Source organism: Megalops cyprinoides, chromosome 13 (genome assembly GCF_013368585.1).
Source record: "Megalops cyprinoides isolate fMegCyp1 chromosome 13, fMegCyp1.pri, whole genome shotgun sequence".
NCBI classification, from domain to species: Eukaryota; Metazoa; Chordata; class Actinopteri; order Elopiformes; family Megalopidae; genus Megalops; species Megalops cyprinoides.
This window is the reverse complement of record NC_050595.1, coordinates 1,182,501-1,207,500: the sequence shown is the minus strand read 5'-3', so window position 1 is coordinate 1,207,500 and position 25,000 is coordinate 1,182,501. Positions and strand designations below refer to the sequence as shown.

The 25,000-nt window shown below is 49.0% G+C and overlaps 1 protein-coding gene across 2 annotated transcripts in view; it reads left to right on the top strand.

Annotated features, from left to right (window-relative positions):
• The window catches only part of gnao1a (guanine nucleotide binding protein (G protein), alpha activating activity polypeptide O, a), an 83,226-nt gene extending 66,564 nt beyond the window's left edge, over nt 1-16,662 (top strand). The window contains exons 5-8 of one of the 2 annotated variants that reach the window (XM_036543339.1): nt 3,884-4,012; nt 5,341-5,470; nt 14,790-14,943; nt 16,251-16,662. In XM_036543339.1, coding sequence (XP_036399232.1) covers nt 3,884-4,012; nt 5,341-5,470; nt 14,790-14,943; nt 16,251-16,438 — 601 coding nt within the window. In that variant the 3' untranslated portion in view covers nt 16,439-16,662. Of the gene's footprint in view, nt 1-3,883; nt 4,013-5,340; nt 5,471-8,975; nt 9,130-9,958; nt 10,199-14,789; nt 14,944-16,250 lie in introns of those variants that run through there. The other variant, XM_036543340.1, reaches the window with a different exon arrangement.
• The last annotated feature ends 8,338 nt before the right edge of the window (nt 16,663-25,000 follow it).

Genomic DNA, 25,000 nt, shown 5'->3' with positions numbered 1-25,000 from the left:
AATGGGTCGACCCAGGTGAAGCAGCAGTGTCCATCTCAGAACTCTGACCCACAAACCTGTGGACACAAGAGCAGCACGCTGGCCACCACACCACAATGCAGCCAGCAGTACTGAAGGCCCCACGGTGGAGCCTGGACTTTTACCTCCCCACGGTGCAACTGGATTCACACTCACTGACACACACACAGAGTTGCTGTCAGAGCAACTCCACCACTGACTGGGCCTCAGTGCAGAGCAGTTCCAACACTGACTGGGCCCCACCGCAGAGCAGTTCCAGGACTGACTGGGCCCCACCACGGAGCAGTTCCAGGACTGACTGGGCCTCAGTGCAGAGTAGTTCCAACACTGACTGGGCCCCACCGCAGAGCAGTTCCAGGACTGACTGGGCCCCACCACGGAGCAGTTCCAACACTGACTGGGCCCCACCGCAGAGCAGTTCCAGGACTGACTGGGCCCCACCACGGAGCAGTTCCAGGACTGACTGGGCCCCACCACAGAGCAGTTCTATCACTGACTGGGCCCCACCACCCAGCAGTAGCCCCTTAAAGGAGGCCCAGCAAGCAACAGAAGCCTCTTGTCCCCTGGGGCAGTGCCAAATCTCAGCGTCAGTGCCCCCCCCCCCCCCCGCGGTCGCTCCCATCCTGGGGGGCAGGATGTGAGGGAAGAGGGGGATGATGTTGCTGGATCAGAGCCCAGGAGGAAAGTGTGATAAAAGTGCCCCATCCCAAAGTGGAATCGGAGGTGGAGAGAATGGGATGTGGTGTTTCCGCCACCATACCCCCCCCCCCGACACACACACTCACACACACACGCACATTCACACATATACACATATGAACACACATTTACACTCATGCGTGCATGTACACACACACACACACACACCCTGTGTGGCCTGAGATGACCGTTTCTCTATCACTTCCTGGCCATCCAGCGGGCTGATAATGTGCGCGCTCCCACAGATACACGGCACAGCTCCTCGACACACTACCGCACACTTCCACACACTCTCCACTGTCACAGGGCTCAGTTCCGAGTGCAGCAACACCCCGCTCTGCAGTCAGGTGAAACACACTCTCTATGAGCACTCTCACAGCCTTCCCAAAATACAGTATGTCCGCATGTTTCTGGGTGTGGTACCCGCACACAATGACAGAGCATCCATTCCTCCCTCGGACACTCCTCAGTTACACAGTGGGCAGGAATTTCCTCTGCTTTTGGGTTTCGGAGGCCTATGAACTTGCTGAAGCACTGAAACATCAGGCTTGGCAGAGCGCTGACCCCGGAATATACATCACACACCCGATGGCCATGCCAGGTCCCGTCCACGTCGGACAGCGCGTGGGAGAACAGCTCCTGGAAAAAATAACACAAAAATAGACAGAAAGAACAATAAGCTTGCAGTGTGCTGGGCCTGGACGTTTGTGCATTCCTCTGCGTTAGCAGGTCCTGCACTGTGAGATCACCAGCTCCACTCTGCTTTAGCTGCTCACTGTACTGCACAGCTGCCATTTTAACACGGCAGCATGGCATGCAGCCTGTGCGCGTGTGAGGAGAACCGAAACAAGCTTCCAGGGACAGGAGAAATAACCGGCTGCAGGTGGCTCTCAGTCTAAACCTGCTTACATGCAAAGCCTCCTCAAACAGAGCTGGCTGAAATTTGTATTGGCAGTGTCTGTTCAACAATAAACAACCCACCAAGCACGAAGGAGAGAGGCGGGGACGGACACAGAGGAGAAGAGAGAGGAACAGCGGGACAAGCTGTCAAAATGGAGGTGGAGAGAGGGATGGAGAGAAGCCGGTGGAGGAGCAGTTCTCTCCATTTGTGTTCTTCCTGGCCTGACAACACAGGTACCATGTAGAATGTTCTCGGTCACCTGTTAGATAGGTAAAGGTAAATAGGTAAAGAGAAAGGCAGGCACCCATTCTGCCCTGCCTGGGAGAAGGCGGAGAAGGAGGTTGGTTCTTTGGTAGGACGGGATGGAGGTGAAGAGGAGGCGTACCTGCCCGCAGCGCTCCACAGCGGTGCGGTACGCCAAATAAACCAGCTCTGGTGGAAACACAGGGCCGCATGCTGCTGCCCCCTCTCTCCTGCAGGCTGTGCTAACGTGCTAACGCTGCTAGCCTGCCGGTGACGGCCTGCACACGGTTGATAGCTGACACAGCGCACTGAAGGTCCTTACTGCAGTCTCTGCTGCTGTGTGTAGCCAGAGATCAGCCATGAGCACACAGGCCTGAACAGCACGCCGTGAGAGGAGTACGCTCTGCGGAGAGAGAGGGAAGGGTAAGAGGATAAGAGCGCAAGGCGATGAAGCCTGAATGCACAGAAGGGGGAAGAGAGAGAGGAGAGAGAGTCCGGCCAAGTGGACTGTTATCTGACAAGGCGGCGAGAGACGAGCTTCTCTTTCCCCTCTCCCCCCTCTCCCCCCTCCTCTCCCCCTCCCCCCTCTCCCTCCTCCTCTCTCTCTCTCTCTCTCTTTCCTTCTCTCTCTCTCTCTCTCCCTCTCCCTCTCCCTCTCCCTCTCTCTCTCTCTCTCTCTCTCTCTCCTCGTCCCCCCCCCCCCCCCCCCCCCCCCTCTCGTTGGCAGCTGAGAGGAGCTGTGAGTAGCAGCAGTGTCCTTAGCCCCCTGTTCCCGCGCGCGGTTTAATGAGCTGCTCTGAGTTTTGGCTCAGATCCACCCAAACTGTGGGATTCTGGCTGGACTGCAGAGAGACTCAGGCCTGTATTTGTGTATATTTAGACGGATATGTAGTCAGGCACATACTCCTCATAACCCCCAGTGAAAAAATCACTTTGAAGCTTTAATTTCTCAGCCTGTGTGACTTGATGAATAACACCATTACGGAGCTGTGAGGTGATGCATTATGAGACGGCAGCGTGACCTCTGACCCCCCTGCTGGTGTTGGAATGTTAACAGGCTGCTACTGAAAGCCTGGAGCTGTAACAGTGTGATCAGGGAGTGAAACCATGGTACCCAACAGACACAGCACAGGCACACACACACTTACAGTGTGACTTTAGTATTCTGCATGTGTGCGTGCGCGCACGTGTGTGTGTGTGTGTGTGTGTGTGTGTGTGTGTGTGTGTATCTGTTCATGTTTGTTTGCATTGTGTAGTGTGTGGGTGTGCATGCATTTAGGTCTGTGTGTGTGTGTCTCTCTGTACAAGTATGTATATATATTTATGTGTGTCTGGGTGGGAATGCAGTTTTGTCTGTGCATGTTTGTGTGTGTGTGTGTGTTTGTGCATACATGCATGTTTGTGTGTGTGTGTTTGTGCATACATGCATGTGTGTGTGTACGTGTTGATCAGCTGGTGTGTGTGAAGAGGCTGTTAGCTGTGATGTGGTGTTAGGGTCCAGCCTGGGGAGGAGCTCTCCCTCACACAGACCCGCAGAGCCTTCTACCTCCCTGTCAGAGCGGACAGCTGCAGCCCCTCAATGCTGCCCTGCGGCTCCCGTATTTATAGAAAAATCACACTGAAAACACACAGCAGACGATGCAGAGACGATTGTGTTGTAAAGCAGTGGTCAGGGCAGCAGTCTGGAGTCTGTTTTTACATGTGTGTATTGGCTGATTCTCTGTAGATAGCACTGAGTGATCACACACTGCCAAAGCAACTGTTCCCCTCACACACCATTTCACTGCACTGTACATTGTACCATGGTATGTGACAAATAAACTTTGACTTTGACAGCTCAGACTTATGTCCCATTGACATGGATCCGTTCATTTGGGATATTTGTGGCTGTTCTGTCCTTTCATCAATCACTGTGCAGAGCTTTAAGGTAACCAGTTCTGACTCCCTCTCCCTCTCTCTCTCTCTGTCTCTCCCTCCCTTTTTTTGTCATTACCCCCCTGTATCGGCTACTTCTGTCTGCAGCTACCTGGACAGCCTAGATCGGATCGGAGCTGCAGACTATCAGCCCACAGAGCAGGACATTCTCAGAACCCGAGTGAAGACCACTGGGATCGTAGAAACCCACTTCACCTTTAAGAACCTGCACTTCAGGTGAGCTCCGCCCTGGGCCCCAGCTGCCGTCTCAGTGTGTCTGGTTCATGTGACCTTAGCTGTCAGATCAAAAGGAAGTGATGCAATGCTTACCAGTGTCGTGTTGCACATAAAACTTCCCCCTCTTTAACACAAAAAACACTGACAGCAGCAGTCTTTGTCATGATCACTAAGTCAGCATCTTCCCTCTGATTGAGGCACTCCTGAGAGTGTATGTATCATACGGTATCGTGTATGCACGGTAGGCATGGTTTAGTGGCATGTCTGATGCGTGCTGTATCGATGAGCTGGCTGAAGGAAGGGATGATTCTCGTTCCTTCTTAGACTGCGATGAAAAGGAAGCGTCTCAGAGTCTCGCAGCTTCACCCCCCCCTCACTCAGACAAAGAGCGTCAGATTCTCACTCACTCACCTGATCAGGACCAAAAAAGACACGGTGAAAAGAAGGTGTTAAAAGCGTGTATAAAGCCCTGTCTCGTGTGCACGTTCTACACTCTCTGCGGCAGGCGTCTCTCCAAAAACCTTCCCCCTTCCTGTTTGACTCTGCAGTCGTCCCTGCACTGGTGCGATGAGCTGGAGGTGAACCGGACTGGGTCAGAACCCGCCTCAGCTCTCTGGGCCCGCTCCCGATCATGCCTTTCACCCTGTGTGCTGTTTGACTGAACTGTTTGAGTTTTGTGGCATCCCTGTGTGGCAGCTGGAAGAATGGATTTAGTTGAGAGAGCAGTTCACCGGTAGGATAACTGCTCTCTCCCACCAGTAGAGGGTGCTGTCTCACAAGCCTCCCCATGCTGGTGAGGGCATATCAGTGACTGAGCCTCTCTGGGGTGGCTGAATGCACTACACATAGCACATGATACACACACACTGCATGCACACACACACGGCATACATGCACATATAAACACACACACAGAATTACACACACATATAGCACATACATAAAGTACACACCAATCACATAGAAACAGAAAGACACACACGTACAGGGACCTGGAGAATGTTGAGGCAATGGTGTGATAATCTAGTGTGACACCTAGAAGCCATGTCACTGTAACCATCTGCCCTGCAAAGGTTAATATCTCAGGACATTAAAGGTTAATATCTCTCAGGACATCGGGACACATGCAGATGTGTTTCTGTCTGTGTCGCTGATGGGGGGAGAGAGGGCATGTCAGACCCCCCCCTCTGCGCCAGCAACCAATGCGTGATGATTGCGCTGGGGGCGGGTCTTGCAGGACAGCGCAGTTGCTGCGCGGTTGCGGTTGTTGTTGTGAGTGATGTGCAGGTTGCCCTGTGTAACCCACACTGCGCCCCCCTCCTCCCCAGGCTGTTCGATGTGGGAGGTCAGAGGTCAGAAAGGAAGAAGTGGATCCACTGCTTTGAGGATGTGACAGCCATCATCTTCTGTGTGGCCCTCAGCGGGTATGACCAGGTGCTGCACGAAGACGAGACCACGGTCAGTCCCTCCCCGTACACACACCCACACGCACACGCACGGATGCATACACACACACACACTCACGTGTAAACATACACACACACACACACACACACACCCACACGCACGGATGCATACACACACACACACACACTCACGTGTAAACATACACACACACACACACACACACACACACCCACACGCACGGATGCATACACACACACACACACACACTCACGTGTAAACATACACACACACACACACACACACACACACACACACACACACACCCACACGCACACGCACGGATGCATACACACACACACACACACACACTCACGTGTAAACATACACACACACACACACACACACACACACACATAATACACATGCAGATGTTTATCCCATGTTCACATTCACCAGTACTCACACTCTCTGTAGTGGCCATACACAGTTGTGCATATATCCATTGTTTCTGTCTGCTGCTCTGATTGATGGAGGAGTGCAGAGGCTTCTGGGAGCTGCTGGTGAGGAGCATCAAACCTGGGTTTCGCTCTCCAGAAGCTTCCAGAGTCACGACCTGCAGTCTGCCACAGTGGACGAGCTTTACAGCGCGTGACTGTCATTAGTGTGGGGTTCAGTCACTCAGAGTGACAGCAATCACTCAGAGGCCAGAGGGCCCTTCCGCTGGAAATTTTGGGGAAGAACTCGATATCCAACTTTGCATGACACCATTTTGGGATCACAGGATACAAACAGTGGTTGTTTTCATGGCTTTGGTCTGACCTTTGGTAGATGAAGTTCCAAACTGGAACAAACAGGATCACAGCTGGGTCACTTGATTAAATTCAGTCTTTGGTAAACGAGTCCCTCCTGGACACTGGTCTCTGCATGGGTGTCCAGGAAGTTCGCTCTCTATCTTCCTTTTTGATCAAACTGTTCTTTCCTGTGTTTATCCTCGGCAGAGTGTGTCCTGTGTCACTGTTTCCTGCTTCTCACACAGGGGTCAGAGGTCACCAGCGCATCTCTGTGACCTTTGACCCCTGTGTGACCCCCTTAACCTCAGTAAGTTTCTTACTTCCTCCAGAGAACTCCGGCTTGGAAGGCAGAGTCCTTATCTTTGTGCAAGGGTGTGTGAGATGTGACTTCAGTGTTATTACTTTATCTTGTGTGTCTGTTTTGTCAGCTGAACACAGAAGCCGGTGCACAGTTTGCAGAGAAAGATAACGTTCCTTCGCCCCACACAGTTGTTCAGTGTGTTTGTGGTGACGGCGGTTCTGTCCGTTCTCTCCAAGATTTCAGATTTAATTAAAATGCCACTTGTTCCAGTTGCAGTTTTGGGATGTACTGTTACATTAACCTCCGTAAAGCATCACGGGTTTTCAGTTCCACTTTGTATCACTTCTGAATATTTTGACCTTCTGTCAGGATGACAGTATCTTTAGCACTCATGCATTTTAATAATTCCTACTCAAAGCTCATACAGATGAATAGCACACATGCACACACACCTCTCTCACACACATGCACACACACCTTTCTCTCGCTTGCTCTCACTCGCACACACACTTCTCTCTCTCTCTCACACACATGCACACACACACACACACACACCTCTCTTTCAATTCAATTCAAATTTGCATTATTGGTGTGATGTACATTTCCGAATTGTTGCCAAAGCATGTTACATAATAGGGAGTCCGTGAGTGTGTGTGTGTTTATGTGTGTGTGTGCGCGCGAGTGTGTGTGAGCATCCTTGCATTTGTGTATGTGTTGCAATAAGTGCTCAGCTCTGAAGTGGTACTGTAGTGGGTGTGATTTAGGGGCGCTGATCTGTGCTGTTTGCACTGAAGATTCCTCGCTCTCTCGTGGGGGAGGGGACTGGACCCCCCCCCCTTTGTGTTCTCTGTCTCTGCTGTTTGGGGGAGGGGGCTCCCACCTTCTGGGCCACGCACCGCCCCGCCCCACCCCCGAGCAGCTCCCTCCTCCTCGAGCGTCTCAGCACCTCTCCTGTCATCTCTAACCAATCGCCAATCGCTAAAGAACCGCCTGGCTCCTGAGAGGGCCTGTCCGTCAAAACACTCAGACAGGTATGAACTCATTCAGAAAAGAAAAGCACAACCTGAAGAGTTGGAAGCAGCACCTCCTTTTGTTGTGTCAAGCTTGTGTGTGCCTGTGTGTGTGTGTGCGTGCGTGCGTGCATGTGTGTGAGTGTGTGTGTGTGAGTGTGTGTGTGTGTGTGTGCGTGCATGTGTGTGCGTGCGTGCGTGTGTGTGTGTATGTGTGTGCGCATGTGTGTGTGTGTGTGTGCGTGCGTGCATGTGTGTGAGTGTGTGTGTGTGTGTGTGTGTGTGCATGCGTGCATGTGTGTGCGTGCGTGCGTGTGTGTGTGTGCGTGCGTGCGTGTGTGTGTGTGTATGTGTGTGTGTATGTGTGTGCGCTTGTGTGTGTGTGTGTGTGTGTGTGTGTGTGTGTGTGTGTGTGCATGCGTGCATGTGTGTGCGTGCATGCGTGCGTGCGTGTGTGTGTGTGTGTGCGTGTGTGTGTGTGTGCGTGCACGTGTGTGAGTGAGCGCACATGTGTGTGTGTTTGCGTGAGTGCATGACTATATGTGTGTGTGTGTGTGATCCTGACTGTGTGTCTGGCTCTAGTAGAAACTGAATCTTGCCTTGACCTTGCCTCTTGCTCTATCTCCCCAAATATATCCAGGTTTTTTAGGATGGATCATATTTCTGAGTATTGTATTTATTGGTCTTGTGTTCCTGTCAAATTCCTGCCAAATTCCTCTCTTTCTTTCCTTATCTGAGCGCATGGTCCCTGCTGACTCACCAGTGACATAACCTGTCCTCTGTGAAACTCAATCAGTAGCAGGAGAGTGCTCAGTCTGGAACATGATTGGCTGAATCTCTGTGGCTGTCCCGCCCCCGTTGCTGCATGTTCTGTGTCTGATTGGCTATGATGCCTCAAGGCAAGGTTTAGGCACGTCAGAGGAAGTGACTGCTTCCAACTCTGGATTAATTCAAGGAACTGAAACCCACTCCTTGGTTAATTTTCACTCAGTACATCTATTCTGTAGTCATTTCTGATGTTAGAGAATAGGTTGTATGCATGATAACCATCCCCACCCCTCCTCAAAGGTTAATGCGACGCTACATGCTTGTACAATTCAGGCTTAGCAGTAGTTTACAGGCATTTTTTAGCAGTAGTTTGCTATCTTGGTGCATGACCTTTGACCCCTCATCTCGATCCTGTTAGAGTGTGCTGCAAAGCCATCTCAGTCACACACAGCTTGCTGTAGATCTGCAGACACAGCTAACACGTAACATTATTTCTGCGTTGCTTGTGACGTTGCAGTAACGTTACTGTGCACACGGTTTCAGACAGTTTAGAGAAGCACCGTTTCCCTTCTCCTCCGTTTTTCATCCCTCTTCTCCTTTTTCTTATTGGTAACCTGGTTCAGGTGAGAATGTGTGTGTGTGTGTGTGTGTGTTTGTGTGTAACAAATCGCTCTCTCTGTCCACAGAATCGCATGCATGAGTCCTTGAAACTCTTCGACAGCATCTGTAACAACAAATGGTTCACAGATACCTCTATCATCTTATTTCTCAACAAGAAGGACATTTTCCAGGAGAAAATTAAAAAATCACCCCTGAGGATTTGCTTTCCGGAGTACACAGGTAAATCACCTGTGAGTGGTGTCTGTGGGGTGGGAGGGGCTCAGACCGGTGGGCAGGGTCTAGCACAGTGCGCTGTGGATGAGTGAGGGGCTCCCAGGGGTCCCGGCTGTCTAAATTCAACCCCCTAGTGAGCCTGCACTCTGATTGGCTAAATAATTCCCTCCCTGATCACCTGTGCAGGTGTGTGGTGAGTGCTCTGGGGCAAAGGGGGTGGGTGTTGGTGGGTGCTGCAGTTGCGTCACGCCCCCTTCACTATAAAGCAGTTATACATGTATGAAAGACGTTATATAAATACATTATTCAAATCGCATGTCCGCCAGTGTCTCAGCTGGGAGTTTGTGGGTTCTGAACCTCTGTAATTAATACTTCTGTGGTGTACATCCAGACACTGAGGTCAGATAGTCCTGCTTTCTCTTACCCCTGTTACGCAAATGAAGGCCAGCAGGGCATTATGGGCTTTAAAGCTTTGAAAGAGTGTTAGAGTTTGAATGGGAGTGTGTGGATCCTAAAGGTATCTGCTGTGTCCCTCCCTTTTACACTTCTACTTTTCTGCTTTTTTCCTCCTCCCTCACTGTCTTTCCTCTTTCCTTCTTTTTTCCCAATCCTCTCTGCCCTCTGCCCTCTTTACTTCATTCTCTCTCTCCCGTCCTCATCTTTTCTTTACTTCCCCCTTCTCCTGTTTCCTCCTGCTCTCCTCTCCTTCACCCCTGCCCCATTCTTCTCCTCTCCTCCTCTCCACCTCCTTCTCCTGCTGTCCTCCCCTCTTCCTCTCCTCTCCTGTCCTCTCCCTCTCTTGTCCTCTCCTCCTCCTGCTCCCTCTCTCTCTCAGGCCCGGACACCTTCATGGAGACAGTGGCCTACATCCAGTCTCAGTACGAGAGCAAGAACAAATCCAACCATAAGGAGGTGTATGCTCACATCACCTGCGCCACTGACACCAAGAACATCCAGTTCGTCTTCGACGCCGTCACCGATGTCATTATAGCCAACAACCTGCGGGGTTGCGGCCTGTACTGACCGGGCCACAGAGGACAGCTTCAGCATCATCATCATCATCGTCATCATCGTCATCATCATCATCAACTACAGTGCCCCCCCTTTCCCTCTCACACTCTCCCTCTCTCTCCTTCTTTTCCCATACACATCATCATCATCATCACCATCATCATCTTTGCCTCTGATAGTCTCATGCAAACCCCTCCCACCAAATTTACCGACGGTCCTCATGCCATGAGGTGTACCTCCAAACACTGTGATCATGTGCTGTTGTCCCGCAATGTGATAGAATGCGCAGAAATGTTTTTAAAAACAGTGCAGGTAGAGTTCAGCTTTTTCCTCTGTCTTCCCTGAGAGGCCACTGCTTCTCAGGCACCTGTAAGAGAGTGTGTGGTGTAGGAGGAGAGTATTTCCGCATGATAGGGTCATTATTAACTCTCCATACCTGCTGCCCCCGAACACCAGCAGCCAGCTTCCCAAAAGGATGATGATAATAACAGTTTGCCAAAGAAAACTGCAAAAAGAAACAGCAGAGATGAAAGAGTCTGAAACCATAAATGAAACGGGAGCAGAATCAGGTTTATTAGTATTTCAGCATTTCAGCTTTGAACTCTGTTAAAACATCCTCTGTCCAACTGACGTTTAAGAGTAGCAGTGGATGGGGTTTTAAAAACGGTGCCAAAAATCATGACCAGTGCCGAGAATCGAGAACGCTTCATATCCTGACACAGACCCCTGCCGCTGCTGCTAAACGGTAACAACAGAAATGCACACTGTTTATCTCCTCGGCAGAATTCAATAAAACAATATATTCTGCAAAACGTGAGAAGTATAGATTTCCAGCAGTTGAAAGTGATAACCTGAGGTACCGCTGCAGTTACACTGTGATCATGTTGGGGAAAATTTGTGTTAGCTGGACTACAGATAGCACAAATAATTACAGTGTGTTTCACACAAATCCTGTGGACAGTTGTTCTGTTTATTAATGTTAAAGGAAAGGCTGTATTCCTAATGGTATTTCTGAAGTGTTACACTTGGCTGAAAATACTGAGAAGGTCTAAAGTTTTGTGTTAGAAAGAGATATAAAATATGAAAAGATAAAAATATATAAATGACAACACTGTGCCTGTAAAGTCCGTAGTGTGTGCACAACTCTGAAAAAATTAATTCCTGAGATTTTTTATGTTGTTTTTTTGTAGTTTTTTGTGTTTCCTGTGTTTGGTGAGTGTGCTGGATATGTAATGTACTTAGAGAGAGTAGTGTAGCAGTCTGGCGAGGGATCGTACTGTCGAAAACCGTCAGTGTGATTGTGCTTTGGTTTTGCTCACGGTGCCATCAGTAATTCTCACAGTTGGAAGAGATGTCATCACAGGTTGAATAGGGTTAGGGTTTGAGTCTTTTCCTCTGCCATGAGTTTACCTGCTTGCTACACAGTACTCCTAAACTGTGCCGTTCTGCTGCCTTTGCGAGTTCAGTTCAGATTATCATCACATATTAAGATTATCGCTCACAGTGCCAGGATGTAAGCAAGAGCTTTTGGAAGCCCATTGGCGTTTTCCCAGCGGTGTTCCTGTGGATGAAAAGATGTCTGGTGGCATACCTGTAGTGCTGTGTTGCTTTTGAGCGCTGTGGAGGTCAGAGAGGACAGGTAGGCCGTTTATCCGCCGGTTAATTACAGTGCTTTATTTCTGCGTTACAGAGCCCCATTGGGATGAACTGAAGAAATGTCACGGTGTCATCCCGCGCTCTCCCGCTACCGCACCGTCTCCAAATAACTCACGAACCCGCGTCCTCCCGGCGCGGGGGCGGAACAGATGTTTCCATGACAACCGCTCTCACCTCCTTGACAGGAGCCAACCGCATGGCGCGTGACTGAGTCACCAGGCAACCTTGAGGCTCGAGTTCCGCAACAAGTCAAAGTGCGTTAAAGCTAAAGGCTTCTCGCGTCGTGCCAAAGCTCTGCAGAACTACCGCGCCGAGTTTTACATAAAACTGAAATTTAGTCTGCATAAAATTGCATGTGCATTTTAGATGCCTCAGTCGGGGTCATTCCTTCAATTAAAATAAAGGAAGGAAGCAGCAACGCTCCTGTCCAGCTTCTCGTGAACCCAACCTCTGCTTAAGAAAAAACATCATGAACTTCTCAGCTCTGTGGAGACAATTCCTCTCTTCCTTGTTAGCCAAAATAGTTTCACAGTCATGCATGTGATTTGTTCTCAGTCCTCCGTATTGTATGGAGTGGCTCCGTGACGCGTGTCACAGATGAGACTGATGGGCGTGGGCTCTGAGATGCTACCCAGTGACACAGCTCTCAGGCTCGATACAGGGTGCAGTGAGAGTGCACCAGTGTCTACCCAGCATCCCCTTCTCACCGGGAACAGCACAAACATGGAGGCTCTATTTGAGTGTAATAATTTTAGTTAGAAATCTGAATAAAATAAAGGCTGTAAAATCAATCAAACTGAGGCCTATAGAAAATGGTGGCTGGAAGAGGGTGCTCAATCGTTTGGCTTGGTTTGCAGAGGAACGATGTTATGCCTGCAAGCAGTTCGTTGGATCCGGCTGTGGTCCGTGCTGTTTCTGTGGCTCTGAGTCAGTCTGCGCCTGTGTCCAGCTGGGATCTGATACATGCTTTTGACAGGTGTGAAATGCATCGTATTTGAGCCAGTTGTGAGTGTGGAAAGATTTAAGGAGGAAGAATGTGCAAGAAATTGTTTTAGATCCATTTTCAACACAGGTGTGTGTGATGACACACACAGTTTAATTTCAGATTATCTTATTTTAGTGCCTAATAAACTCTAAAGGGCCAAGTCACACTTTAGTGAGGGTGAGGAATACGAAGCACATTTCAGTACATCGCCGTTTCACCCTATTCAGCTTTTTTAGTTAATTACATTTACATTTGAAGTAAATTTGAAGTAAAAAAAAATCTCTGTTCCTTCAGTGCCGTTGGTTGGCCTGTGGGTGGTTTTTTATTTGTGCTTTACCCCCCACCCCCCACCTTGGTTTCCCAATCATCCTCACAGCCCCACCCATGCTGTCTCCAGATCTGCTGTTTCTGACAATGCCTTCCTCCTGTTTTTGGGCCAAAGTGTCAGTCAGTCTGTTAACACGTTTCTCTGACTGCTGTAATTATTTATTGACTGGTGGTTACGTATTTATTAGAAGGACATGAATAAAGTGCCACTTCAATGCTTGCGCCTGTTGTCTTATTTTGTTGGATGCTTGTCTTGTCCCCCCCCCACCCCCCGCCCCAGTCTTTCCACTGTCTTGTTTTTTCTCTCCTGCTCTGTATCTGTAAGGTGGGGGGTCACATGCTCTCTTGGTGTGTCCAGTTGTGTGATGTGTGTGTGTGTTCAACATGCCATCATCTTTGTCAGTTTGATTATTCTGCAGTCATGTCTCTTAAGATGAAACAGTCTCTCGCTCTCTCTGTGTGCTGCCTTCAGTAAGGCTCATCTTTCAGTGGAGCGTGCGCGTGTGTTGTGAGTGCGTGCGTGCGTACGTGAGAGAGAGAGCGTGTGATGTATGACATAGCATCATCTTTAGTGTGTATAATTCCCGTTGTGGTACGCGTCTCACAGATGGGATGGTGCTGGTGGGAGTTTGTGTGGGAGCGTTGAATCCGTGCTGATGGTCTGGCTCCTCTCTTTCTCTCTCTCTCTTTCTCTCTCACTGTCTGTCTGTCAGGATATAAGCTCCTACTACAGAGAGAAATTACACCCCCCCAATACACACACATCCACCATTTATTCTGGGCCTGTGTCAGAGTCGGCCCTGTCAGTGACATGTTGCAGGCCGACTCCCACAGGGCTCAGCCCTGTGACGCTCTGTTTGTTTTCAGACTCGGTTTTGTTTTCCTGTGTGCTGCTCGCGGGGCATCCACTCCGTCATCATGGAACTAAAATGAACGCGGCCGCTGGCCGCCGGGACTCTCAGTGATGGACAAGCGAAGTTTCGGTGCCAGAGCTATCGTGTTCTGCCGACAGCCTCACCCGTTTGGGCCAATAAAAGTGTGTTGCCATGGTGTGCAAAGCATTTTGATTGGCTCAGCTTGGTCACATGAGTGCACCACCCAGTGGGCACTGAATCTGTCAGATGTTATTGGTGGATGTGTCTACCTGTCTGTCTGATAGCTCGGTAAACTGAGGTCTAAATTCTCAAACAGAAAATAGTTTCTTCCCTTAGTTGCTGAATTTGTGCGGAAGCTGGACATCAAGCTGCCAAATGCAAAGCCTATGGTGCCCTCATTTTACAGAACATGACCGCTTCAGCTGAACCCAGAACAGATCAGGGACCACAGCAGCTGTAGAAATTTACCTTTGAGCCAAATACTAGAGCCAGACTGCTTTTCCCTCATGAGTGCTGCCAAAGTCTGAGACACATGGGGGAGAGGTGCTGTGCTGTCGGTCTGAAGACGCTGTCCATGTTTCAGTTAGAGAAACCTCGCTTTGCCACCATTGCCCTGTGTGTCCACTCTCCTGTCTCTGTTCTGACTGGTGTCTGCCTGACTAATGCTGGTGTGGGAACAGTCTGGGTCCTTCACTTGGATGTAACCATTCCTGCTATATTTTTATCTTCCTGAAGCTAACCTTTCCCCTCTCTGTCTGTCTCTCTCCCTCTCTTCCTCTCTCTCCTGGCGTCTCTGTCTTTCTCCTCTGCAGAATCGCATGCATGAGTCTCTCATGCTCTTCGATTCCATCTGTAACAACAAATTCTTCATTGACACTTCCATCATTCTCTTCCTCAACAAGAAAGACCTGTTTGCTGAAAAGATCAAGAAGTCTGCCCTGAGCATCTGTTTCCCCGAGTACACAGGTAAGACCTGACCACGTGTCTGGGAGAGTCTGCCCTGAGCATCTGTTTCCCCGAGTACACAGGTAAGACCTGACCACGTGTCTGGAAGACGCTCCCTTAACAGCACTGGGTGTGCTGTTTGCCCCGGCATGTACTGTCACCATCCCTAACTGGCTGTCTGCATTGAGAATGGAATGGTGCATTAACGAGAGGAGTGGGGGAGAGAACAGTGGTGGGACAGAGAGGGTGCATGTCTCTGCTTCCTCACAGCAGCTTTCTGTCTCTCTACCGAATGCAAATCATCACCAACTACAGGCGCCACACACACGCACACACACACACATGCTCGCACGCTCGCACGCACACACACACACACACTAACATGCATATACACAGAGAAATACACACAGATACAGATACACACCTGCACTTTTTCACTCACTCTCTCACACACTCTGTCTGTCGCTCACTTCTTTTCCTTGAGTGCCCAGACGAGGTGAGGTGGTCACCCATGGCCTCCAACAGAATAAACACACAGACATACACCTGAGCAAACAGAGAAAGGACAGGCTCCTCTCCCTCTGCCCAGCCAGAGACAACAGGGGCCTGTGTGTGTGTGTGAGAGAGAGAGTGTGTGTGTGTGACTGTGTGAGTGTGAGGGTGACCTGAGAATTCTGGCCAGGAAAACACAGATCGAGGTGACACAATGCTAAGCGAAGTTACCCGGCATGCTCAGGGGCAGCCATATGTCCACCACAGGTCACCAGGTGGGTTTCGGAGTGCTGTGCTGCTCTGAACGGCAGTGTGTGGGAAGGAGACGGGTTAGTGCTCTGTCTCAGGGACGTGGAGACCTGGGGGAGCAAAAAAATAGTTTCTGTGCAGGCCGAGCTGCTGTAGGACGGTCTGGCAGAACCGGCTCAGAGCTGGGGAGAGTCTGCGGGCCCAGACGGGCTCACTCTGTGTCACCAGCGAGACCTGGAGCCACACCAGGCCGGTGGGGCTGGGGTGGCCATCTTTAGCCCTCAGGCGTCAGCGTCAGGTGTAAATGAACCCGGACCTCAGGTCTGAGAGCTGATTGGACATTAACAAGCTGTCTGTAATTGTAACAAAAAGCAGCAATTTGATCCCCCAGGGCCAGCATGCTGATGCCCTGGTGTCAGTTCAGAAAGGGTGAAGTACAGAGAGTCCTAGCTCTGTTCAGGGGTCTGGAAATTGGGAGGGGGGGGGGGGATGCTACCAAATAGAAATGGCAACTGCCAGCATTGTAATGGGTCTACATCTCCCCGCTCTCGCTCTCCCTCTCTACCTCTGTCCATCTCTGCCTCCAGGTCCTAACACTTACGAAGATGCGGCAGCTTACATCCAAGCACAGTTCGAGAGTAAGAACCGCTCGCCCAACAAAGAGATCTACTGTCACATGACCTGTGCCACGGACACGGGCAACATCCAGGTGGTGTTCGACGCCGTCACTGACATCATCATCGCCAACAACCTGAGGGGCTGCGGCTTGTACTAACCGGCCCCGCCCCCCTCGCAACCCGTTTGGTAATGATTATTATTGAAAATGCAAGTTGGTAAATAATAATGATAATTTTAAAAAAGGCATACATATATATAAATATATATATAAAAAATCTTTTTAGTTTGTGTCAAAGAGCTGCCAACAGAACTGATTTCTTATAGAAAGCCAGCCCTTATGGCCGTAGGACTCTAGGACTTTCTGTTCTGTTCTGTTTTTTCGCCCCCTCTCACTGTGTCTTCTTGTTTTAACAAAAACAACCCTTTTTTGTTTTACATAAAGAAAATGTGTCTTTCTTTTATTGATTTTTTTAATGTTTACTTGTTAATTGTATGTATATTTATTGTATGAATATCAACAAGGGTGTTAACCTGGACACGTTTGCCTGAGAATAATAATGATGTAATGATGACAATAACAATAATAACAACTGTACTGGCTTTGGCAGTGATACTCGTTGTAAACACTACGGTGGCGATTTCAGTTTTGGGACTGGGGTTTAATGGAGTTCCTGTTGTTTTGGGTTTTCAGGGTAATCCTGTTAGTTCTGTTCAGCTGTTTGATCTTTTAGGAAAAAAAGGCAACAAAAAAGTGTTGTTTTTTAAGGACACACACAGGATTGCACCATATCAGCTTGTTCTGTCTTCACTTATGGATCAAAACCCTTCCCAGGGTCCTGTCCTGTCACTGGGGCAGGCTTGCCATTGGCCCCGTGCATTTGGGGGCGGGCCACAGCTCTGTAGACCAACTCAAGGCCTCTCAGCCAATGAAATTTCAGAAAAGTGTCATATCAGTGCCAACCTTCTGAAAATGGTGGGTTTGGAAATAGTACTAGAAACACTAGGTTGCTGTAACGAGAACCTATGAATATTATCATATAAGGAACTTCTACTTTTTTATTATCATTGGTTAATTTATTAATTAATTTATTTGTCCTCAGGCCCACCCCACACCCCACACGCCCTACCTCCCAGCCTCCCTCTGTTTTGGTTAGTTTCCTGTACAGGCTGGGGTGTGGTGTCTCCCACGGCTGATTCTGCCACAGACAGCATGACCCTTCGGCCTTTGTATAAAGCAACAACAAATAAATAAAGAAGTACTTCAAATAGAAAACATGATGAAAAAAATCCACAAAAAAATGGAAAAAAACACAAAATTACAAAAAAAAAACAAAAAAATCAAAACAATACAAAATATAACCGATAAAAAAGAGAAAGATCACGTGGGGATGGGGGCGGGAGGGGGGATTGATTGACGGCCATCCTGACCAGTAATGTCATGTTTTGAAAACAACGGTCACTGGGATGTGTGTTTCAGTAGAACGCTGTAGATCTGGTTCTAGAATCTTTACAAGTAGAAATGAAAAAAAAGAAACAAAAAAGATTGATGATAATTATAATAACGGTGATGATGATGATAATGATAATATTATTAAAGTATATTTCTTGTGCTTTGTAGCTAAAGAACATTTTTTTTCTCTCCCCTTTTTTAAAAGTTTTGCAGGGGTTTCCTCGAGTCACTCTCCACCGTTCTTACTGACTTTATCCATGTGGATGTTTTTGAACTGTACCCATTATTTTGCCTGTTCACCCTGCATTACAGTGTCTTTACTTAGCCTGGAATATTTTGGGGAAAAAACACACTTTGGAGCATGTCCTGTGCTCACACTGCCAGGTGTGCAGGCACAGGTGTGCTACGCGGCTGTACAGTTCATGCGCTTTCTCTTAGTTTTGGAAATTGTACTCGAACACCTTCCAGGTCTGCATAGAAAAGCACAGCTCTCACTCACCCGTAGATTTGGAAAGATGTCTCTCTCCTCCCTCTTAGCCTTTTTGCTCTAAAATAAAGAATACTGTGTATTATGACATATTCCCGTTAGGCTTTCTGTTCGCCCTCTCCTTTGGGTTTTTCTTTCTTCCAGTGAATGCATTTTTGTGATGCTTTTTCCCCCTCTTTAGTGAATGGTTGTTCTTTCGTGTGGGATGTTTGTGCTGAAAACCAATCGAATGTAGTGTTTACATTAAAAGCCACAGTTTTCATGACTACTACTCGGGCCATTTCGACTTTTGATTGCTGCCCTCTGGTTGCCACGACGCCGCACACAGCACATCACCATGACGATCGGGGCTGGTGCAGTGACAGTGCACTGCTCTGAGGGATCCTGGGGGTGTGGGGTTGCGGGGGGGGGGGCACAACAGGAGAAGATCTGACCGAGGTGGGCTAGACCCCTCTTAACCCATCTCCAGTCAATCAGCCAATGGAGGGGCCTGAGAATGGCACTCTCTGTGTGGATTGGCCCGTCTCTTAGGGCTAAGAGGCTGTCTCTATGCCCCGTGTCCTGCAGTGCACGCCTCCAGCTGTTTCCTGGCTTCCCTGGTGCTGTGGTATTTAGAATACCTCAGCAAAACTCTAGGGCATCATCTGCATCGATTCATGTTTTATTTTCTGAGAGCAAGATTGGTATTGCAGCCCCTTACGGCCACCCCACCTCACAGAAAACACACATGCACACGCACACACAAACACACACAGACACACATGCATGCGCACACACACACACACACACACGCACACTTGACCCTCTTTGCAGGCAGACACCACTGAGATTGCATTTTAGTTGCTGTTCCATGTTTTCAATGTTCAGTCCTGATTTTATCTTGCTTGAAAACTAATGAAGTGAAATACTGACGGCAGATACAAAAATGCAGGATGAGCTCCTGCTGCACATTTTTATTTCTAACACAAAGACATGGGAAAGAGCTGTTACGATGGAGAGGGGTGGAGTAGGGGGTGAAATTGGAAATTGGAGGGTAAATAATTGTCAACAGACATTAAGCAATGTACTTTCATGAGAAGAGCAGGAAGGAGAAACCCACAGAAACAGAATGGCTGCTCTTTTGGAATAATTACTGTTGAGCCACTTGGAAAGAAGACGTTGTCTTCATACAATCCTCCCTTACTAAAGTCATGGCAAGCAACCATAGAGTTCAAGAGGTCACACAGAATAAGGTCTGTGTACCATAGACGTCAGGAGAGAAGATCATCAGTAGACCCATAGAACGGACATTTTTTTCTCTGGCTGAGTGTCCATAGTATATCTCTCTCTCCTGTACATGCAAATGTCACAGGCCTTAAAATACTTAGTGTAAGCAGAAAAAACCTATTTGTACAATTGGAGGTAATCATATCTGGGAAGTTATACTTGCTAGAAAAAAATCTTGCTGGTGCAAAATTTCCAAAGTTTGAGAAAATTGGATCTTTAGATTTCTGTCTGTGAAATGGCCCTGTTTGAGCCTCCTGCCTGAATGTATGAGTGTATGAATGGAAGTGGATTTCCTTGCAGAAAAAGTGGCTTTGTTCTCCTTCTCTCTCCCAGATAGGCTGGGTGACACTGTCCAAAGTCTCCTCTCTTCCTTCTCTTTCTCCCTCAGCACTTTCATCATCTGTTCTCCTCTTCTTCCTCTTCTTCCCTGTCTGCCTCTCTCTCTCTCTCTCTCTCTCTCTCTCTGTCTGTGATGTTCAGCATGGTTTGCAGAGCGGATATTCCCCTGTTCGTCCTGGGCTGGTGGTTCTCGCAGGGTTCCCGCCACGGCGCGGAACCGCTCAGTAGAGGCAGAGCAGACGTTTGGGCTCCGGCTCGCTGGTCCCAGCCTGACACAGCGATCGATAAAACAGGAGAGTGAAGGCCTGGGTGCACTCAGCGCAGCCTCTCTCTGCAGCACTGTGTCAGGCTGGGAGCGGGTGCATGTTCAGCCACTCATCAGGCGTACGGAGTGAATGAGTGAGTGAGTGAGTGTGTGAGTGAATGAGTGAATGAGTGAGTGAGTAAATGAGTGAGTGAGTGAGTGAGTGAATGAATGAGTGAGTGAGTGAATGAGTGAATGAGTGAGTGAGTAAATGAGTGAGTGAGTGAGTGAGTGAGTGAGTGAGTGAGTGAGTCAGGGAGGATGCCAGCCCATCTGTGAATGAGTGAGTGAGAGTCAGTGAATGAGTGAGAGATTCTGAGTGAATGGGTGAGTTAGTTAATGAGTGAGTTAGTGAGTTAATGAGTGTAAGAGAGAGTGAATGAGTTAGGTGACTGGCAGCACACTGCATGCGAGGTGCTTGAACTATGGTTCCAAATGATCACAGAACCTCTAAGGTGTAAAGATGTTTCCGTTAAACAGAGAAAGTGTTAGTGTAATGGGAGACGGTGCAGCTGCTCTCCGCCCACTCCTCCTCTCCCATAATGCCATGCGAGTGGAGCCGGTGTGGAGGGAGTCACTGCAGAAGTGCATGTACAGGCAGATTATCTTTTTTTCTCCTTAATGGGTTTCAAAAAGAACAGTTGTACCATTCTCTCTGTGGTGAGAGTGGAGTCATTTCCCATCAGGGCCAGAGAGAGAGAGAGCAGTTGGAGAAGGAGAAACGTCACAGCTGAGGTGGCTGAAGGCACTTCTGCGAAAAGGCAAGTGCTCCCCCTGCTGATGAAACAAAGCAACTTCGCCCTCCTCCTTTACACAGCAAAGCCTCGAAAAAACACACATTCCTGTAGTTAGTCAGCGCAAAGCCAGCAAGAAAGGAAATAGCTTGTCCTTTATGTACCTGATGAGCTGCACCTGTAATCTGCCATGTGTCAGCACCTGCTGTGGAGTTTGGATTTCTGCATCACAGGTGCTCCTGATACCGGCTGAGAAACACAGGGCGTGGGACAGGGTGGAGCTAAAGGGCCAATCCACTGCATCACTGTGTTACTATAACAACCACGCCCATTACCAACATGCACACACACACACACACACACAGGGTCTTGATCTTGATTCACACCTGAGTAAAGATCCTCAGACATCAAACACAGCAAGAAAAAAGACACAACCTTCAACCTTCAGTGTGTCGTTATGGAAAATTTTATGGAAAAAGACACCCCTATTGGTCTGAGTGTGTGTGTTTGCAGTGTCCCTGGTGCTGGGAGAGAGAGCGGTGTGGCTGTCTCTCTGTGCTGCACTGATGCAGAGAGGCAGGGATGCAGTACAGGAAAGCCCTACGATAACGCCGCTCTGACCCCATCTGAGCATCTCCACAGACCTTCCTCCCAGCCCCGCTCAGCTCGCGCTGTTATTTATAGCCCAGCAGCACTGTCTGTCTGTTGCTAGGAAACTATCGAGCCCAGGATTCATCTACAAGCCATCCCTTCTTTTTACATCATGAATAATTTTATGGATTTACCACAAATCTCACAGCACAGCACTGTAGAAATGTGCTGATATTTTATTAAACAACACAGACTCACACTCACTCCCACACAGGCACACACACACATGCACGCATGCGCACACACACACACATGCTCAGACTCACAGACACACATGTACACATACGTATACATACACCGTCATCTTTTATTCATCTGTAATGCAAATTGAATTTGCATACTAGAGAAGTTTTTGTTTTTGTGTGGGTGTGTGAGCACATATCAGAAGGCTCAGAGTCATGTCGTTGTTATTGTACACAGGGTTGTGATGCATTTGCAGTTCTCACTCTTCCTGTGTTGGATTTGGAGATGGCCTGGGCCATGCCTTGCTATCATGAGATACTGATTCATTTAAAAGTCTTCATTATGGCCCTGATTGGCTAAATTTTCCCACACACGCAGCTCCCAGTTAAAGCTCCCTCTCTCTCTGCCTCTATCCCTCCATCTCTCCCCATCTTTCCCCCATCTGTCTCCCTCCCTCTCTCTCTCTTTCTCTCTCCTTCCCTCTTTCTCACTCTCTCTCTGTCTCTCTGTCTGCTGCAGGTTTGCATATTCAGAGATCAGGAGTGTCAGAGTCATTATCAGGTTTAAAAATGGAGTGTGAGGTCTTGTGACAGTGTGTTGCTGTGATCTGGAGTGTGTGTTTAGGGGTGGGGTGGGGGGGTGTGCATGCGGTTGGTGAAGGATGCATGAAACGTGAGAGGAGTCATTTCCCAGCCAAAGGTCACCGACTGGCCATCGACCCTGGCTCCACCGTTTCCGTGGAAACCGCCTGACTCCCAGCTCCGCCTCCCCATCGCGACTGAAAAAGGTATAAATAGACTGTCAAAGTTTGCTTTGAGGCCAACGGGAGCCAGCTCAGAGGGATGCTGGATGTGGGCAGGGCTGCGTCTGATAGGGCCAGAAACTGTGATGTCATCGTCCTCAGCCAGGGCAGGAGTGCAATTGGCTGAAATTAGCTGGAGACGGGGACTCAGTAGCGTCTCTTGTTGGGAGACGTGTGGTGAGCCTGGGAGTGCAGGTGTGCTCAGGTGTGCGCAGGTGTGCGCAGGTGTGCGTGTGACCAACATGACCATCACTCTGAGATTTTCACTCTATAACAGCGGCAGACAGATGGACTGAAAATTCAATAACATAGGCTTCTCCCAGGGCTCCTCTAGTAATTTGTGTGGCAAAGTAGTGTGGTGGTTTGGGAATGGGGATTGTCACAACCAAAAGGTCGCAGGATTAAACAGCGCAGTGCATATCACTGAGCAGGGTAATTAACCCGAATAGCTGATGTGAAATATGATCCTTCTGCTTCCTCAGGACAAAAGGAATAAGGTAGAGCTGCAAAACGAGCCAATCAAATGAGCTACTGAGAAATTAGCACATTGATAATGATCAGGTGTCCTCAGAGAAGGAGGATAACTGGCTCCATTTCACCAGGGTCAGGTGGGTTTATACAAACCACTCTTCAGCACCCCCTGGTGGCTGCCAGGAGCTGTAACTCTGCCCTGCTGCTGTCAGTGAAAGATGCACCCATCCTCCAAACACCACCTCCTGCAGTGCATTGTGGGTCTAGTGGTGTGAAAATAGCCATTGGAATAGATGCCCTGCTGAGGCTGATAGCTGTGTGAATCCTTGGGAAGAGAAACCTGACCTTCCCTCTCTGCCACACAGCGACACGGCCGTCTGCTGCCCCAGCGCTGACCCCAGACCATCTTTAGAGTGCAGCTCTGCTGATGCCACCTGCGTCTGCCCGCGTCGAGTTTATTTGTAGATGAATGAGGTGAGGTCACTCGCCAGATTTGCCTGTTTGCTCACCAGCTCAGAACGGCAGCAGAAATGATGCTGATTTAATGTGCACATTGAGTCCAGCATTGGAGGGAGAGTGTTTATATTCCAGCATGATGCTACGTGAACAACAGCGTGCCACAAGAAAGGAAGAAAGCAACAGTCAGTCTGATCATGACCCAGAGCAACAGAGCACACACACACGGAGCCTCAAGGGAGCATTTATTAATGCACAAAAAGACAACCATTTGACCTCATCTGGTCACCAAGTGGCCAGAATGTTTTCGCCTGCTGATAAACCACTTCCATGGAACTTTAACGTGTGGGCATCATGCTTTGCAGCGTTATTTCCACGGAACCCCTGAGTATTGAGGTGCATAGTGTCTTTCTGAGCTTTCACACACAAGCAGCCTGATCTGAGATGAGCTAGTGTACTGTCAGCCCGGCTTGGTTCACCACGGAAACACCCTTGGTTTGCCTCTGGTGTAGCGTTCCCACATCTAGGGAATCTACATCTGGGAATCTGTGGGCTCCTGAGGAAATGCCCTCTCTTTGCACAAGAAGAAGCTCCCAATCTGACTTCAGACAGCAGCTGAATGCATCAGCTTTGCTCCGCTCACTGCCCCATTTCAGACAGAGCCCTGGGAATTCGGGGGCTCTTCCCTCACAGAGCCTCCCCTTCTCACCCCACGCCTGCCAGTCATGAATCAGGCCTGAGGAAGGTCCCCCCCTGAAGCCATGCAGAGCGCCTTTCAAACAGCGTACACCACAGCCGCACTGCCCCTTGGGTAAATATTTCATTACAGGCAGGAGAGAGCAGAGCTGATTGGTCAGTGAGTTGTGGGAGTGGTTTGAAAGTGGTTTGCAGTATGACTCTCCCCCTCCTTCCTGTGTGCACAGTGCTGACTCTCTCCTCATTCAGAGTCTCTCATTATCTCTGTCAGAGAGACATCATGAGGAGGAAAAGTACTGCAGTGTGATCTTTCATTTCAGATACCCAGATGGCCCAATTATACCAGCATCTGAACACATCCTTGTCTGTGAGGTGTTTCTGTGTGTGTGTGTGTGTTGAGTGCATATGTTTCTTTGTGTGTGTTTCTGTGTGTGTGTGTGTGTGTGTGTGTGTGTGTGATTTAGGGGAAGAAGGTGCATTTGTGTGTGGCGGATAGAGAGATTTGTGTGTGTGCATGCGCGTGTGGAATCTTGTCTCCTGCAGGCAAAGAATTTCATCAGTTTTGTATTTTATTCATCTCTCACGTTTTCAGCAGCTCATTTCTTTATTCTGTGGTGGTGAGGTGGTGAGAGATGGACTTTAAAGGAAGCAAGTGACAGATAACGCTGCATGCTGGCGAGGGGAATTTAATAATTCAATGCGTGACAAAAAAACAAACCAAGAGCCAAGTGCTGGACGGACCGTGTCCTTCAGTTTCTGTGCCAGCCGGCGGATTGGCTGCAAGGTACTGTCCTTGAGTCGCCGTCATGTGCTTGAGGGTAACGTAAGTAAATGAGAGGACGGCTGCCATCTGCTGGATCACAGCTGTAACTACAAGAGC